Source organism: Myodes glareolus, chromosome 18 (assembly GCF_982192425.1).
Source record: "Myodes glareolus chromosome 18, mMyoGla1.1, whole genome shotgun sequence".
NCBI classification, from domain to species: Eukaryota; Metazoa; Chordata; class Mammalia; order Rodentia; family Cricetidae; genus Myodes; species Myodes glareolus.
The window spans coordinates 55,516,608-55,535,319 of NC_142043.1; the positions used below are offsets into that span (position 1 = coordinate 55,516,608).

At 51.4% G+C, this 18,712-nt stretch overlaps 1 protein-coding gene across 1 annotated transcript in view; it reads left to right on the forward strand.

Moving 5' to 3' along the window:
• The first annotated feature begins 664 nt into the window (after positions 1 to 664).
• The window catches only part of Ccdc6 (coiled-coil domain containing 6), a 103,399-nt gene continuing 85,351 nt past the window's right edge, over positions 665 to 18,712 (forward strand). Inside the window, exon 1 of the mRNA XM_048451543.3 lies at positions 665 to 1,123. Within this exon, the coding sequence (XP_048307500.2) occupies positions 842 to 1,123 (282 nt within the window). The 5' untranslated portion in view covers positions 665 to 841. The remainder of the gene's footprint in view (positions 1,124 to 18,712) is intronic.

Consider the following 18,712-nt stretch of genomic DNA (forward strand, 5'->3'; position numbering starts at 1 on the left):
GTTTCTCGACTAGACGATTCTTGGTGTCTTAATCCTATTTCGTGCCCTGTGTTTGCAAGATGCAAAGGGGAAGAGGGTGGAGGGGGCTGCGCCCGGTTTAAAAAACTGGACGGAAGGGGCTTGTCTTCTCTGCAAAATTCTTTCCCATGCGAGGCTAACCTGTGGCTGCCGTCTTGCAGTGCCCCCCTCCCCCCATCCCGCCAACCCTCGGGGCCCCCTGTAGGGGAACTTTCTGTTCCTAGCTCCAAGCGAGCCTCTGCATGAAGCAGCCAGAGGGATCCACGCGCGCCGGCGCAGACGGAAGGTGCCAGGCTACAGCTTGGCGGGGGTGGGAGGGTGGGGTGGACCGAGGAGCCCGGCTGCCCCTCCCACGTGTCCCGGCACCTGCAGGGCTGGCGCGGCTGTGGAGTCCGCCTTTCTCCGGAAGAGGCGGCGCGGCCGTGGGTTGGAGCCTGGGACGCAAGGGCCCGGGGCGGGAGCACGTGCGCGGGAAGGCGGCGCGGACCCGGGCGTGTGTGTGCGTGCGAGCCGGTCGCTGAGCGCGGGGCTGGGGCTGCGGGGACGTCCCCCGCCGAGCGCGCCAGGCCCTGGCGCTGCAGTACTGCCCGAGTCCGGGCGGGGTCTCTGTTCCCTGGCGGAGCAGCTCGCGCGGCCGCGGGAAGCGCCCTCTCTTTCTCCGCCGCCGCCGCCGCGCGTCTGCGCCCTGCCGCCCGCGCCGCGCTCTGAGCTCCCCGCTCCCCGCCGCGCGCCCGGCCCCGCGCCCACTCGCCGCGCGCCCGGTCCTCCGCGCCCATCTCCTGGCTCCCCGCTTCGCCGGCTCCCCGCGCCCACTCGCTCCGCCATGGCGGACAGCGCGAGCGAGAGCGATACCGACGCGGCGGGCGGCGGCCCGGCAGCCATGCAGTCGTCCTGCTCGGCGACCTCGGGCGGCAGCGGCGGGGGCGGCGGCGGGAAGTCGGGGGGCATTGTCATCTCGCCGTTCCGCCTGGAGGAGCTCACCAACCGCCTGGCCTCGCTGCAGCAGGAGAACAAGGTGCTGAAGATCGAGCTGGAGACCTACAAACTCAAGTGCAAGGCGCTGCAGGAGGAGAACCGCGACCTGCGCAAAGCCAGCGTGACCATCGTGAGTGCACCCCGCCGACCGGGTGGGGGACTCCGAGGGCGCGCACTCGCGAGGGGCTGCGGGCCTGGGGACACAGGGAATCGGACTCGGGGTCCACGCGCGCCCTCCCTCCCTTGGGGTGTTGAAGGTGCTTGGGGAGACCCCCCACGTCTCCTCTTCGTCCCGGGTGGAGGCCCCTCCAAGGCAGGGCTGGAGGCTGGCGGCGTGGCTTGGGGGGCGGGGTGGGACTCTCTCAGTCCTCTGGTGCCTGGAGACTCCGAATCGCGCACCCCCACCCCCACCCAGTTCTCATGAATGGACGAAGCTGGGGTCTGTTTGGGGGTTAGCGGGGGAGGCGGGGTGTGTCGCTGGGCTGAGCACCCAGTTGGCAGAAGCACGGCGCTTTGCTGGATCGCCGGCGCAGGGGGAGGGAGAGAGTGGCCCGGAATCCGGGAAGTGGAGTTTTCTGGCCAGGATAGAGAGGGAAGGGCGGGCACTGGGGCTACACCAGTACCTCGTTCGGAATCCCTGTCCTTTTGGACTACTAGGTTGGGCGGGTACGGAGAAGGGGGGGGGGGGAGGAGAGTGTAGCGTCTGGCACTGGCTGGGACAGGGTTGGATCTGAAGCCAGGATGGAGGGTGGCCGCTGGGACCGCCTGGCTGAGCAAGGGTGTACGTGCGTCTCCTTCATTGGTGGTGGAGTGCTTAGGAGTACTTGCCTGTGAGTCTGGGTACTTGACGGGAACACAGGCCATCTGTTCTGTTTTCTACCTGGCCCCTCGAGGCTCCCTGGACCGAGGGTAAGATTAGTCTGAGATCAGCCTCCTGGTGTAGCAGAGTGGAAAGGCCCCCGTAGCGGTGATGAGGCGAAACGTAACTAGAAAAAGTACGCGCTGTGCTCTCACCTCCCATCCTTGCCAACTCCACATCATTAACATGCAGAATCCCCCACAGACAACCCTATTCAGATCAAAACAGTTTCCCGGCCAGCAGCACGGAAGAAAATGTCAAGAAATCAAGGAGGATAAATTGCCAGAGCCGCTTGCACACAGCTGATTAGATGAAACCTTCCAGCGGAGAAAAGAAATTTGATGATGGGTCAAGGATCACATCCTGGAGACGAAAACGGGACAAATTTAAGCTGCCCTTGCGCCAAGAAAAAGTGAAGTGTGTGTGTGTGTTCCCTGTGCCGGGCTTCTCCATGGCCTTTCTTGGTTTGTGTAGATAGCAGGTTTCTGCCAAGGAGGCTGTGTGATTTGTAACCCAAATAGCCCGTTGATTTTTGAAGAAAGGCACCCTGCTTGCTCTCGACAGCCCGGTTCCCTGGGGCTGGACCGACAAGCACGCATCTCCAGGTTGCAAGTTGTTGGACCGGCCTTTTGATAGGGAAGGAAACCGGTTTGTGGAGCTGATGGCTTGCAAGCCTCCAGTCTGACTGGCCCAAGAGGGGACTTGGCAGAGTTGATCGGGAGCAGGGAGGACATCGGTGGCGATTGTTTATTTAAGATTTGATGTCAATGAAAACTACTTTAAATTCGTTGTAAAGGAAAGCATCAGCCTTTCACAGACCTTGAGCTGGGGAAAGGAACAGAGCTTACCTCCAGCCTCTGCCCTGCAGGTTAGGCTGCTGTTTGTTGAGAGGCAGGAGACTCTGTGAAAAGGTTATCTGTTTGACCTGTTGACCTCTAAGTAGGCCTGTCGCTAGTACACAGACTTTGTGGCCTCGCCGGGGCATATGTGTTCATTGCTGAGGTGCAAGACCAGAAGCGTCCTGAATACTTGGGGACAGTGTACCCAAAGGGGCAGCTTTGTTACTTAGCACTCCTAACTGCAGCTAACATGCCTTCCGGTCCCTTGTGGAAGCAAGTGTTTTGTAGTTCCAGTCAGTAAGGGTCTGACATTGTTCATGCTGACAGTTTGAAAGTGTGGGGTAGGTCTCGGGTTTTTCTTTTTTAATCCCAATGTATTCGGAGAGATAAAAGTGCTTCTGGTCCATCGGGGTCCCTCATTCTTGGCAGGGGTTAGGAGCTATTTGTCCTGTGCAGCGAAGGGATTGCTGCAGCTTTTGACCTGGGTTGAAGACGTGGGGGCAGGGTGGGGCTCAGCTTCTCCAATGGCTTGTGGATGCAGAGCAGAGTTCCACCTGTAGAGTTCCTGCCAGTGTCAGGCTGTGTGGATTCCTGACAGATCCAACCAACCTGGAAGGCTATGACGAGGCCAGGGCAGGCCAGGGAGGTCTCTACTATTTTCCACAGTTGTCGTTAATTTGACAGGAAGATCGGGAACATCATCCTGTTTCTCGCTTTCCTGGCTCTTATTAGTTCTTCTAATTATAATGTTACCTTCCGTGTTGATGAGCACGAAAGGCGATGAAGGCTGTTCCTGGAGGAGAGACAGACAGAGAGACAGAGAGCCATGAAAAAAGTAGGTTTCGGGTTTTTACAGAAAGTCATTTCTCCCACCTGCTTGCTACACCCTTGGTAGGCACAGCCTCCTCCACCGGCAGCCCCGAGAGTACCAGAGCAGTGCGCTTATTAAAGAGTCGAGGGTCCCATATCCATCCATATGGTTTACATCAGGGCTTTCTGGGAGTTGTATATTCTGTGGGCTTGGACAAATGGACAAAGACATCGCTCACCCTGAGAGCGTTAACGAAGAATTCTGCCACCGTAGTAATTCTCTGTCTTCCTTTTTTGCTTCTTCCGGCAAGATTTGGAAACTGTTGAGCCCTTACTGTATAGTTCTGCCATTCCCACGATGTTATATGTATGGTGTGGAAACAGGTCAGGTTCTGTCACTTGGTAGAAGGAATTGAAGGATCCTCCATGCTCTTGGGGTGTGTGTGTGTGTGTGTGTGTGTGTGTGTGCATGTAGGCCTTGGATTGTCCTTGATTTCATCTCTATGTTGGGGCCAGATCTTTCTCACTTTAACTCACGGCCTGCAGATTAGGTTAGTCTAGCTAGCCAGCTTGCTTAGAGCCCCCGTGCCCCCCCTCCCCCATCCCCACCTCTTGAGGGATGGTTTCTAGGCTCATCCAGCATTCATGGCTTTTACTTGGGTTAAGGGAATTGGAACCCAGTCCTCTTGACTATCCAGCAGGTTCCCTCTCTCCCCAGCCGCTCTACAATATTTATTTTTACGGCTTGTGCCTTTTTAGTGCTTGGATGGAACCATTTATCTCATCTACTTACCGAAGGACGTCTTAGTTGTTTGCAAGTCCTGGCGGTCGTGAGTAAATCCGCCTTAAACATTCCCATCCATTTGTCTAGACAAAAGATTTCGGCCCATTTGGGTAAATACCCAGGATTAGGGTTGCTGGGTTATGTGGTAACTGCGTGTTTACTTTGGTAAGAAATCGCCAAACTATGTTCCAAAGTGCCTGGAAGTGTTTTCATCCCTACCAGTGTTGAGTGAAGTTTGGGGCGCCCTTCCCCTCTTCACTGAGTGCTGTCCTGCCGCTTCTGGGTTTCTGCTCTTTCTCAGGGTACTACACAGCTTGACCTCTTTTTCCACAGTCAGGTTCAAGACCAATAGACACTCTAGTCTAGCCTTTGGACTCCCATATTTGTTCTGGTGCAGGCGGCTCATTCCATTATGATTCCCATTTTAAGAAGAGTGGATCCTCTGCTCCTTGGCATCTGTGTGGCAAGAGGTCGCCATTGCCTGTGGGGAGAATGACCTGTGAGGGACCTCTTCCCTAGGACTGCATCCTATGGGGGACGAGTCAGAGCGAGTCTTCAGTGTCTTTTATCTGGGGCTTAGAGGGGGGCTACAGTGTTTTGAGTGATTATCCAGTTTTATCCGTTAACTCAGCGGTGGAGCCAGGCTACTGATTATAGATGATGATTTCTCTCTTTTGGAGTGGGAAAATAAACACAAACCAAATGCTTAGTCACCCCTTTTTGCATGGTGTTCATGCGCTAGTCCGGATCAGCCTGCCAAGTCCTGGGAGAATGTGGTCTCTGGTTGTTTTGACTCAGATCCTGAGGGTGGTCCCGGGGTGCAGGTGTGGAAGTACCATCCTGGGCGGTCCCCTGTGGGGTCGCAGAGTTCTCGGCCAGCTGCTGGTACTACATGTGTGTGCATGGTCAGCTGCCAGCTCCACAGGTGTGTGTGTATCTCTTCTAGCTAGGGCCAGACATTCAGTGTGTTTAGTTTGGAAATAAACGCCTGTAATCACTAGGATTTAAGTGCTGTTTCTGATAATAAAACTAACTCTTTCTTTATAGAAGTTGAGGTCAGTACAGAAATAAAAAGTTGTTTTTTTTTTTTTAATTTTATGTTTGCCTAGATGCATATATGTGCACCACACGTGTGTAGTGCCCTCGGCGGCCCCTAGAGGGTGTTGGATCCCTTGGGACTGGAAATGAGAGCTGGCTGGGAACTGCTGTGTGGGTGCTGGGATCTGAATTAAGGTCCTCTAGGAGGGCAGCCAGTGCTCTTAACCTTGGAGCTGTCTTTCAAGTCCAATACAAAAGCATTTGGAAGTGGTAGCCTAAAACAGTGGCCGAATGCCATGTTTAGAAACCTCCAAGGGCCTGTCCATCAACAATGGTGTTCTTACCCAGTGAAGGACACCCTACATATAGTTCGTAATGTGTATTTAGGTTTCTTTGTTTACTGTGGAGCCTCAGGCAGCAAGATTTCATTTTAAAGACTTAATTTTGGCAGGCCGACCAGTTTTGTCCCTGGAAAAGGGTGGGGTGTCTTTTTCTCCCCACTTTGTAGAAAGATGAAACGTACTATAGGTTCTTTTTTTTATTTTATATATTTATTTATTTATTATGTATACAATATTCTGCAGGTCAGAAGAAGGCACCTCATTACAGATGGTTGTGAGCCACCATGTGGTTGCCGGGAATTGAACTCAGGACCTTTGGAAGAGCAGGCAATGCTCTTAACCACTGAGCCAACTCTTCAGCCCCCATACTGTAGGTTCTTAAGTAGTCATGCACTTCACAGTTTTGAGGGAGCTCAGTGTTAGGTCTCTCTGTGCGCTTCTCTGAAAGAGACTGTCCTTCCATTGAAAGTTCATTTTTTTAAAAAATACATCTGCGTGAGTGCCTTCTGGGTGTCTCATTCAGAGCACCCCAAACCTGATGGAGGTCACCTCATTCTTTTGTAGTCCTCTTGTTATCCATTTGCTGGAAATGGGGGCTAGTTAGAAATGGGGGCTGGTTAGAGAATCCACAGCATTGGGTTCGTGGGGACAGCTGTTCAAGACCGGAGAAACCAGAAACCTGTCAAGCCAACAGCAAAGCTGCTTGAACTTTTTCTTTGTTCTCTCTCAGTCCAGGTTGGTTCTCTGTTGGTGTCCCAGGCAGTGTGACTGACCCAACTTGCTTCTCAACCACTCTGTTCTGATCTGCTGGTCTGTGTGCCTTTTCTGAGCCCACACAGGCCTAAACTGAGTTCCCTAGCCCCATCTGACTATACCTCTGGCTGGCGTATTTTGTCCTTCTGCTCCACCCTCGCCTCTCCAGTGTGAATTCTAGTAACCTATGCTGTCTCCACACCCATGTGCCCTGGCTGTGATGCTCTGTGAGTCACGTTCGGCCAGTCTCATAACCTGTCTGCCACCATCCCCATCTTCTTCAGGAGAGGTGGGTCGTCCTAGGGGATCAGACTTTGTCCATGCTTCTCTGCTGCTGGCATCCGGGAGACACGTGAGGGTTGGTGAGCTGGCTCAGGAGGGGCCCTGTTTGCGTTGGTTTTCTGGGGTGAGGGTTTTGTCACCTGCACTTGGTGTTCCTAGGCCACTCCTGCCACAACAGCAAACCCCATCTTCCTGGTTTGCCAAATAGAATAGGTGGATGAGTGGATACACTGTATATTGTGGGGACTCTCTGCAGCCAGTGTGCCCTAAGCCCTGGCCGCTACCTTGTAGCACATACCTGGGTGTTGCCGCTACATTTCATTTGCAAGGGGACAAAGTGTCTTCAGATTGAGTTTCTGAGAAGGGCCCAGGACAGAAGCAGGCGTGTTGGAAGTGGGCATGTTCACATTCGCTGCTTTGGTGGTGCGCATGGTGACAGATCATTCCAGATGGTTCTTATGGCTTCCTTTGTATTAAAATCACCCACACTGCCTCTAGGAAACACCCATGACCATCATAGGGCAGGGAGATTGTGCAGATGCAGGGGACCTGGGTCTTGGCTTGAGGATGGGTGTGAGAAGAGGTTTGGGAGCCTTGAGTCCAGAGCTGTCCCCTAAGGATGCTCTGAGTGGAGGTGGGGATACCACACCCCCTGTAGGTGCGTTCTTCATGCTTTGCTCCCCCTGAAGTCATACCTTGCAGATGTAAAGACGATTCCACCTAGCAATGCTAATGCTTGTGTTTAAGATGCTGCAAGGCTGAGCGAGGAGGAGTAAGCCGTGTTTCTTGTCCTTCGGCATAATTTTTCCCTCAGTGGGGAGGCCTTGCATTTTCTCTACAGTCACAGCACCGGTTGCTTTTAGGTTTATTGAATTATTGTCAAAGCTAGCAGAGTGAATGCTCACAGGTTCAGTGTGTTTCTGACAGGAAAGGATGCTCTAGAAAACACTTGTAGTGGCCAGGATCCTGGAATGGAAGCTTGCAGACTGGTCTTGCCTTCTTACAGAAATCGTGTGCATGCATGCACGTTTAATAGTTGTCAGATGCAGTGTGAAGTTTATCCCCACATCCACGTCAGTGAGTTGCAAATACCACTTTAGCTCTCTGAGGGATGAGGAATGTGGCTGCTGGCTCCTTAGAATCAGCGCTCCTCTCCTGTTTCTAGATCCAGGGGTAGCGCATTTTATTTAAAAATCTGTTTAATTAGTGATGTTCACAGTACACATTGGTGATTTTCCTAAGGACATTTCCGTTCGGATATGTCATAGACTTGGACCATGCTCACCCCTCAGTGACCCTCCAGGGTGGGAGTGTCTTTCAGTGATCGAAAGTCATGCTACTTCTTTGTTTGATGGGAGGAAGTTGATCTCTGATCCCTCCACCCTTGTACCTTTATTTCCCCCAGAAAGGCACAAAGTGACAGCTAGTAAGTATGGCTCTTAAGCGACAGGATCCGGTCCCCAGTGACTGCGCCCGATCTTCAATATGCCAGGTACTGAAAAATATCCAGAAGGAATTTGATGGCTCCTGCAATGCTCACCCAGGACCATACCTGACTTTATCTATCTTGGCCCTGGCTGGGCACTGTAGGCAGTTGAGCGCAGAGGGAATTGTGGCTTGATCTCCAGGCCCCCCCCCCCCCCCATACCCACATGTATGGAAGAAAGGACGTCAGTACACGCTCCTCCAGGGTTTGTGAACCAGGGCCCTTCTCCCTTCGGCTGTCTAAAATGAAGTTTATCTGTCTAGATGTGCATCTGTAAGGAAAGCGTGGTGTCAAAGCTTCGTTAGCTTGTAGCTTACCTTGTAAGGGGAAGCTGTCGAGAGCTGTTGTTCCGTTCATCTCTGCTGAGGTGGTCCAACCTTTTGTTTGTTTTTAATTTTCCTTTTTATTTGGTGATGATGGAACAGACATGGCAGTGGGGTTTAAGTTTTGCGATTTGTGTCTGGCGGCATAGCAGGCCGCGCTCAGTGCTTCTCTCCCACCTTCCTTTCGCGGAATGCTGTGGAAGGGACACCAGGCTGTCAAAGCTTTTTAAGCCCAGAACTATGGGAAGGCAAAAGACAACGGACGGTAAGGTTAATTAAGCAAGAGGATTTTCTGGGCAGGTTAGCATCTCAGCTGGTTGAAAGCCCGATGCTGATGGATGGGGCTAATCTTCCACACATCTGTTTCAGAACGGTCCAGCCCCCGAGGAGGCCAGGTGTGCCTCCAGCATGATCTGCTTAATACCTACCAGGGTATCCCAGGGCACCGGGGCATCAAATGAGGCCATGCTCAACGGGGAGTGGAGGTGGGGTGCCCTCCCAGACGTGGGTCATCATTCAGAAGAGCTTTCCAAAAAAGGAAGGAGGAAATGAAAGCGCGAAGAAGACAATGGTTTATGGGCGCGCTTCGACTAGAGACCTGGTTGCCCGTGTGGAATGTTCCTTGTGTTGCTCACACGGCACAGGCACAGGCCTTCAAAGAGATTGGTGTTCGGTGTAGAAGTAGTTCCTTAGCCTGCGGAACTACTGTGTGTGTTCAGTTATCCAGAAACACCAACAAATAAACTTGTATTCTGCAGAGAGTTGGTTTGTGTGGTGGTGGTGGGGGCGTCTTCACTGATGAACCTTCATCCATTCAGAGCCCATCCCTCCACCCCACCACCTATGCAGCATTTGGTATCTCCAGAGGGTTAAGGGGATGAGATTGAATGCAAACAATTGGCTAGAAGCTCTTAGAGTCTTTGTTAACAGAGAGCACACAACGCAGATAGGTGGCCACATTCAGCCCCCAGGTGCCACTGTGAAGGCCCGTGTCTCCTGGAGAGCACACGAACCCTTACACCCCTCTCTGAACCTTGAACGCAAGGAGTGGGAAACTCAGACACCCAGAGGAGAGGCCAGTAATTTTCTCATAGTATGAAATTCTCAGTGTACGCTCTGCTGACGTCAATAAGATTAAGGACTACAAATGTATTCAGGGTGCTTTGTGTCGTCACTGATCAGAACAAGAACTTTATGCTCTTTGGTGCCCCTGCTTTCCCTTCCTTGTGATCTCTTTTAATAATCATTTATTTATTCATGCTCTTTATCTTTGGTGTGCTGGGTGGAAACCTCAGCCTTGAGCATGCTAGGCCAGGACTCTCCCATTGAGCGGTGTACTCGGCTCCATATTTGTTTATTTACCTGTGTGTGTGTCCCTGTATGGGAACAGGGAGGTGGGGCCGGCGCAGAGGTCACCACTGGGTATCTTCCTATGTATGCTCTCTACTTTAAGGCAGGGTCTCACAGATCTCGAAGCTCACCAGTTGGCTAGACTGCTGTCAGCCCCCAGGGCTCCTCTTGCCTCAGTGCTAGGATTTCATGCCAGTGCTAGCTGCTGAACCCTGGGATTTACTGGATGCTGCTGTGCTAGCGAGTTTTCTGTCAACTTGACACAAACCAGAGCCATTTGTGAAGGGGGAACTTTAGTTGAGACAATGCCCCTCGCTCGATTGGCCTGCAGGCAAGCCTGTGGTGGTATATTTTCTTGATTGATGTGGGAGGGCAGAGCTCACTGTGAGTGTTGCCAGCCCTGGGCAATGGTCCTGGGTGCTGTAAGAAAGCAGGCTGAGCAAGCCATGAGGAGCAAGCCAGTAAGCAGCTCCCCTCCATGCCTCTGCATCAGCTCCTGCCTCCAGGTTCCTGCCTTGAGTTCTTTCCCGACATCCCTGGATGGTGGCCTACAAGCTATAAGATGAAATAAACTCTTTACTTCCCACGCTGCTTCTGGGTGTGATAGTTTTTACAGCCGTAGAAACCCTAGCTAAGACGCTGGATCTCTAACCTTAGGTCCTCATGCCTGAGGCCAAGCTCTTTGCCCGCTGGCCACCTCTGTTCAGATTGTCTTCTTTTTTAAAAAAAAGATAAACTCTGATCTATTAAAGCAGTCCTGGAAATGACGTTAGGGTTGAGACTTCCGGTGTTGTTGATCTTTGGCTCTGATGTAAGTTTTTATGACCTGCTTTCTGCCCTGCATCTGGCTTTTCTTGACCCTGTAACAAGTGAGCACAGAGCCCTGGCCCTGCGCTTGGCACTGATATCCTAATTTATATGGTCACCTAGAGAGAGAAGGGACTTGGTTATTCCATCACAGATTATTTGTCTTTTGTTGTTGTTGTTTTATTGTAAATTCATTAATATTAAAGTGAAAAGTGTTGCATTTTCTGAGCCGAATTTTTAGTAAACTATTATTACTTGACGGGTAAAGGAACAAAGGAAACCTTATAGAATTCATGACAACATTTTCCCACTTGTCAGTCTTTTTTTTTAATGTATATGAGTGTCGCTGTGCGGTTGTAGCGCACGCCTTTAATCCCAGCACTCGAGAGGCAGAGGCAGGCGGATCTCTGTGAGTTCGAGACCAGCCTGTTTTCCAAGAGCTAGTTCCAGGACAGGCACCAAAGCTACAAAGAAACCTTGTCTTGAAAACAACAACAACAACAACAAACCCAAAAATTTGTTTGTGAGTGTTTGCCTGCCTGTGTGTGTATTGTGTGTGCAGTCCTCACAGAGGTCAGAAAGGGGTGTTGCCTTCCTTGGAGCTGGAGTTATAGATGGTTCTGAATTACCGCCACATGGATGTTGGGATCTGAACCAGGGCCTGTGGAAGAGCAGCGAATGATCTTAATCACCGAACCACTGCTCCGGCCTCTTCCAAGTCTTTTATTTGTCGCTATGGTGAGAGAGGTACCAGGGGAAGAGTTGTTGTAAGCATCCTCTCATACATTTTATATTTATTTGCGTGTGTGTGTGTGTGTTCCATGTGGAGGCCAGAGGAACTTGAGGGAGTCTGTTCTCCTCTCCCACCATGGACGCAGGGATTGAGCCCAGCTCCGCAGATACGGCAGTAACCATCTTTACCCTTGAACCTTCTCTCGGGTACTACATCTTCTCATTGAATCCTTACTGTGGTCCTGCAGATCAGTACATCTCATTATTTGCTGTGAACCCCCAAACAGGCGTGCTGAGGTTTCATTATCTGGGGTGTGGTGAAGGGGGTGTGTCTCATGGTTTTCAGGCAAGGCCATCATTTGAACTTGAGCCTGGCTTCGAACCTAAAGCTTGAGGTGACGGCCAGTGGGAGGGTGGTGTGCTAGTTTAGAAGGTTTGGTCTTCATCTAGTTGTAGGCATTTGCTCTTGGTTTCCAAACACTTAGTTCATTCACTAAGGTCATCGGGGGCCATCCTATATACAGCAGATTTCCCAGGATCATGGGCTTAGGGGAGCGTTGCCAGGGCGGCAGTCTCTGTCTGGGAAAAGCAGCCACAGTAGAGAGGGTGTCTTCAGTGTCCGGGGCTAGTTCTGCAGCCTGCCTGGCTGGCTAGCTCACCACCGTGTGTTATTTGTTCCCATCCCAGGCCGGAGTCAGTTTCTGGTTCTTGGCTTATGTTTTCTGTTTTCTGATTTCTTTAAAAATAGCATGGTTGGCATAGCACAAGGAGTTGGGTCGTTCCCCCCTCCCCCAGTACACCTAGTACCTGCTTCACGTCAGGAAACTGTGCCTTTGTGTGTCACTGAGGACAGACTTAGGGCGGCGGGTGGCTGTCCGGCTTGAGTGTGAGAGAGAGCCTGCTCTAACACAGTGGTTCTCAACCTTCCTAACGCTGTGACCCTGTAATGCAGTTCCTCATGTTGTGGTGACCTCCCACCCATAAAACTATTTTCATTGCTACTTTATAACTATAAGAATCATGATATAAATATCTGATAGTATCCCAGAGGGGTCATGACCCATAGGTCAAGAATCACTGTTCTAGAAGGAGGCCAGTTTTTAGCCAAGACATGAAGGAGAAGCTGGATTTAATCTAGAGGAAGAAGGACCGATCTCATGCTCAGTCAAACACCCCCCCTCCCAAATGTCTGGGAACCAGGGGATCTTGGGAGGAGAGTAGTGAGCTGGTGGCCACATCTGGTTGGGCTCTGCCCTGGCTCTTGAGGAGAAGTGGGAGGGAGAAGTCAGGTGAAGGAGCGAGAAGGGCGCCCTGCCGTTTAGATACTTGCCTTGACTGCTTGTGGCACCCGTTTGTTTTCTGTTTGGAGAGCAGGTATTTCATTGCAATAAAATGATCTGCCGTACTCCTCATCATGGTACCAGCTGCATATTGTCTTCCTCGTGCCTGGTCAGCCCTCACCATACAGCTGCTCTTCGTGGTCTCCCAGTGCCAGACACCTCAGAGATGGCCGTGTGTGCAGGGGTAGGACCTGGCATGTTGCCCTGCATGGGAAGACCCTGCTAGCTGTGTTTACTACGGACTTAACACGGCTATCCAACGCAGTTCATGCCATGCAAACTCTGGAGGGGAGTGGGACATTACTGTGCAGCGCACAAACCTCCCACAGGTGGATTGAATGGGGTGGCGGATTTAGAGAGGAAACCACATTGCTGCCGAAGGCACTCTGAGGTCTTCAATGCTCTCCCCCGGCAGATCCCCCAGAGGCCTTTCGGACACCTCTCCATGCGCATTTCTTCTGTGTCCAGACTTCCCATGGTTGGGATTATATGAATGCTACTCTGCATTTGCCTCCTTTGACTCTTCCTTGTTGGGAATATTGTTTTAAGGTGTGTTACTTTTGTTTATGTTGCATTTGTTTAACTCCGTGAAGCTGTGATACTTTGCTTGTCTTGAACACCTGATGGCCTAAAATCTGAACGGTCAGTAGCGAGGCAGGGGGAAGGATGTGCGGGGCTGGCAGGCAGAGAGAGTATACAGAAGGAGAAAACTGGGAGAAGGGGTTCGGAGTAGTAGTCTGAGAGAGAGGAGGACTTCCGGGGCCAGCCTCCCAGCTACACAGCAACCCACGGAGTAAGAGTAAGATTTACAGAAGTAAGAGAACCGGGAAAACACAGAGGCCAAAGGGGAGACAGGATAATATAAATTAAGAAAACAAGATAGGCTAAGGCTGGATGTTTATAAAGAAGAATAAGCTTCTGTGTGTGCTTCATTTGTGAGCTGGGTGGCGGGCCCTCCTGAAGGGTCCAGAGAGCCTAATAGCATCATATTACAACACCTAGTTCAGTTACTAGTGTCCCACAGCATCCATGTGGCGCACAGGCTGGGTATTCTTGCTGGAGAACATTTCACGCTCTGAGTACCTGTCAGGTGTTTTTGGTTTCTGCCGTGTGGGTTCTGATGGCCCTGCACCCTCCATGTGTCCCCTACCCTGTCCCCTTGTGTGGGTTCTAGTGGTCATCTCAGTCCACCCCTAGTACATTTCAACAACAATCCCGCTCTAGCTAGTCCTCCAAGATGTCAGTGGTATTTTGAAATGATATTTCGAAAGCTGGGCGACGAGCCAGAGCCACACCTGGATGCTGGAGACCGCAGGCTAGGGAGAGCCTCTCTCCTCTGTTCAGTCACTTAGGGTACATGCTTCTCTAACTAGGGAATGGGATGCCTGGGAATCCATCTAGGGGTTTGGTAAACCAGGCCTGCGCTAGCCCACGGGGCTATGCTGTTACATAGGGGCAAGCCTGCTTCCTGGTTGATCCCATCCCCAGGGCTGAAGGGCTCTTTCCATCCTTTCTGGAAAAGAAAGCCAGCTGTTCATTTCCTGGCTTGAGCACTGTGGAAAGACAGGGCTGTCCTGATCAGCTTCTCTGATGTGTGGCCTTTGACCCTGCTCTCAGCTTCCAGAAGGTGAACTTGGTGGGCAGCACACTAGTGCAAGTTGTGCCTAACAGTTGGCTTGAAGACCAGAAACCGAAACACCAGTCTTTTTGATGGTGGTGCTGGCGTGGATGGGGCTTGAGTCCCGGAGAAGAACTTGGAAGGATGCAGACGTAGAAAGAGAGCCCAGGAGCGTGAGCCGGGGTCAAGTCTGGTAGACAGAAATTTGCTGTTGAGAAGACTCTCATGTGCTCTCTTTCCCCTCTCTGGTGTCTCAGTCTCTTCCCTGGCTGTAGTGGTCGTGTCCTGGGGACTTAAGAACGTTAAGGAGCTGTGCTCCTCACAAGGACACCACGCCTGAAGTTTGGGGACAGTGAGAAGGCAAAGCGCACTTTTTCTCAGTGAAGAGCTCTGTTGTCACTGGAGCCATGGAGGAAGCCTTCACCTCGCCTGTGCAGTCACCAGGGATGTAGGACCTGCAGCGAGGACTCTCAGACCCTTTCGGTTTCTGTCTTTTCTGTCTTCAGCAGTCGTCTCTGAATGCCCTCCCATTGACCTAAGGGAGATGAGCGCCCGTCACCGCTGTCCCTCGCTTGCTTCCTACTTGGCCTTGAGCTTCGGGTGCCAAGTCGCTGACTGGTACCTGCTGGGTGGTAGGAAAAAGGAAAGTGGACTTTGCGTCAGCGGTTGCTGCTTCCTGTGGGTACAGGGTACTCTTCCTCCAGGCCTCCTCAAGTCCTCTGTGGCTTCCAGGACCTTTGGTTCATGCTTCCGGTTTTATACGCTGCTGCTCAGCTTCTGGCAGCTTATCTCTGCCAATAAGTCCTGTTTGGGGTTTTATTTGTTCTTTGAAGGAGGTCGAGGGTGATGTGGGGAAGACACCTGGAAACTGGGAAAGGTTCCAAATCAAAGAGGACACATACATAGCCCTCTATATTTAAAAAACAAAACCCCTGACAGTTTTTACGTACGCCTCGAATGCTGCATGGGGTATACGCTTCAAAATTGTTTGTCATTCATCTGAAGTTGAGTTTAACTGTGTTGGATGCTCTGCCTGGCAGTTCTGAGCCCTGAAGGTGTGTTCTCTTTCCAGGCTGTTCTGATCCTGGCCCATCTCACCTCTCAGGGTTTGTAGGTAGAGGACTTCACTTATGAAAGCTCTTGGGACCTGTCTGTGGGACTTGTGTTTCCTTTTCCCATTGGTTGTGAATTTGTCTCTTGCTTGTTTTCATAGTCGGCCTCCCTTCTGGATCTGGAGGCAGCCCAACCCAGTGAGCTCTCGCCCCTTGGTTCTTGAGACTTCTGATGGGCTCATCAGTGGTGTCCCTCGTCCTCAGGGATCCCTCTGTATTGGCCACAGGTGAGTCCGTCTCTTTGGTTCTCCTTTCTGCCCGAGCTTGTGATGGCCCAGGGAGAACTGGCTTCTTGGCGTCTCACCGTTTGGGAACATACCTCTTAGCACCTCACTTGTCTCCTCGGCGTGCTGAGGTGTATTTCCAGTTGACCAGACACCTGTGTTTGACCAACAGGTGAGCAGCTTGATTCCTGAATTCTCAAAGTCCCTTCCAAGGGGATGTCTTAGGAAGGGCGGACATCAGACCTACCTGCTCTGTGACTCGGATGGCCTTTGAGTCTGAGAGCCTTGATGGAGGATGCAGAGAAAACGAAGGCAACCAGTGTGTTCTGTTTGGGTTGGGTCTTGAAACAAAACTAGGGGACGCTGTTGCTGCAGCTTTGGAAACTGAGGAACTGATGTGGAGATGTTCCTTGGCCGAGGCTATTCCGCTGGTTTTGTTGGGACTAGGGTTTGGCAGCTTGGCTTTGGAACCTTTGTACTTACTCTACGTTTCTGTGACTGCCTGTTATGGGGGGCCTGTGACAGTCTTCACAGATGCTAAGGACAAAGCAAATGGGTTTTGTTTTTAATTTTTCTAAAAAGAATCCTGGTGCTCGCCCTATAGGTTGGATAGTTGCTTTAATTTTTAGGGAGTGAATTCTTAATAGATAAATATTTCTTACACCCGCCGTTCCTTAAACATGCTTGTCAAAGTGTTCGCGTCTCGTGGCCTTCTTGCTTAGCTTTTATAGATGATGAAATGCCCATTTATTTAACTGAACAGTTTTTGGACACCTGGATGGTATTAGTGGTTAACTTAAGATGCTCCTTTTGGAAGGAAATCAAGAGAATGAGGAGTCAACCAGGGACCTTGTGACTTCAGTGGAGATGGTATTAGGCTGTTGGAGAAACAGGCAGGGACAATGTGACTGCGAGGGTTGTCATCTCAATATTCAGGATTCACCGAAAGCATGAGATCCTGGGAATCAGCTATCCCCATGATAGAAGTGTCATGAAGCCAGAAGCTGGACAGTGAGCAGCCCACGGTATGCAAGGCCTGCAGTCCCACGCTTTTTCGGAAGGATGCAGGAGGCAGCTGGTATTTTTGGGGACAGAAGATGGATTCACAAGTGGGGAGCCTGGGCAAGGTGGAGGAAAGAATCACCCGGATTGGCCCTCCTGCCTTCTATTTTCATTGCCTTACATTGGTGGAACACAGCTGTAGGCTAGCTGACTTCAGTACTGGGTACTGCGGCCTACAGACCAGGAAAAGGCAGTATGGAACCCCCCTGGGCTGCTCGCTCAGTCCTAATGAAGTGAAAGAGAGAATTGGTTGGCTGTGTCTGCCTTGGGCAGCTACTGAATGTTTCACAGATGATAGGATATTAAAAGACCTCTAGGTTCTTCTCAAGAGGATAGAACGGGGACCATTCCGTGGTGAGGGGACAGAGGAGACAAAGGCATGACAGACAGCCTGTGCATCTCCAGATGGCAGGATTGGGGCTAGAGTCTTTCCCGTCTTGCTCTCCTTTAGGACCTTGTGATGGAATGCCTCCTTGTGGGTTGATGTTGTCATTTCTGACTGACGTGTGTCTTCCCCGGGGATGCCTGTGGGAGGCTTTGCACATGGATGTCTTACAGACCATCTGCTTCTGACACACACATGCCATTTAACTAGTACCGAGTTGCTTGTGATGCCTCCTCAACACTGGGAGGAAGTTCATGGACAAGAATAGTGATGCTCCCAATGGGCTCTCTAGTTCCCCATGTGTCAACGTCCAGGAGGGATGGCTGCCCAGCCCAGTGCCCTTTGGGGACTTGTCTCTCAGCCCCGGTGTCTGCTGCTTGACCATGTCATTAGGATACACACAGTCCTCACAGTCTCTACTGTGAAATTAATTTTTCGATGCTAATGAATTTTATTTTAATTATTTGTAAAGGTGTGTGTGTGTGTATGTCTGTGTGTGTTCAGATACTCAAGGCCATAAGTGTCAGATCTCTGGAACTGGAGTTACAGGCAGTTGTGACCCACCAGTGTGTGGGTTCTGGGAACTGAACCAGAAGAGCAGAACGCATTCTTAACCACTGGGCCATCTCCCCAGCCCTCTGCCGATAATGAATTCTATAGTCAACTTTTAAAGATTTATTTACTTTGACTTTATGTGTATGAGTGCTTAGTCTGTAGGATGTCTGCACCACATACATACCTTGTGCCTGCAGAGGCCAGAAGAGGGTTTTGGATTCGCTGGGACTGGAATTAGAGGTGGCCGTGTGCTGCCATGTGCGTGCTGAGAACCCAGGGCCTCTACAAGAGCAGCAGGTGCTCTTCACTGCTGAGACCTCTCTCCAGTTTGCATGTAGAACACTTTCTATCGTGAAAAATTTCAGGCTTACCCCTAGGAAGTGTGAGCTGCAGACTCCCCTGCTTCACTAATGACTGATATACATGGTCAGCCTTGTAGGAAATGTATGTTTGGAGGGCGAACAGAGAGTCATTTCTGGACTCTGGGGTCCTGTCCTTGCTTCCTGCTCTGTTTCCAGCTCTGTGTGCTGAACCTGCTGACCTCCACTCCTCTCTCCCTCGAGCTGTTGACAGCAGGCTCAAGGGTCCTTTGCCCGATGCCCTGCTTTCTGCTAGCAATGCCCCAAGCATCCAAAGCATGCTAGTTTAACCCTCAGTAAGGTGTGCCAGCTGGCATCCCAGCACCTGCAGCAAGTCTTTCAGGTGCCCCGCAGTTGGAACTAGGATCTTGGTTACTGTAGCTCTGCTTAAGGACGTCTGAAGTAGGTATCACGCATGGTCTTCTGTGGGAGCTTTTAGCTGAGCAACATCTGACAAACACCCTGAGGCTGTTTAACTGTGGCTTCCAGAAAGTCTGGTAGGGTGATCGAAGCCCCAGAGGTGGGGAGAAGTAGGCAGGAACCTGAGGGGTGTGTGTGCAGACAGAAGGCTCTGGACCAGGTGGACGAGTGAGTGGTTCTAGCTCAAGATCTCTTACCTTTGGGAGACCTGCAGTGCAATGGCGTGAACTGTGTCAACTC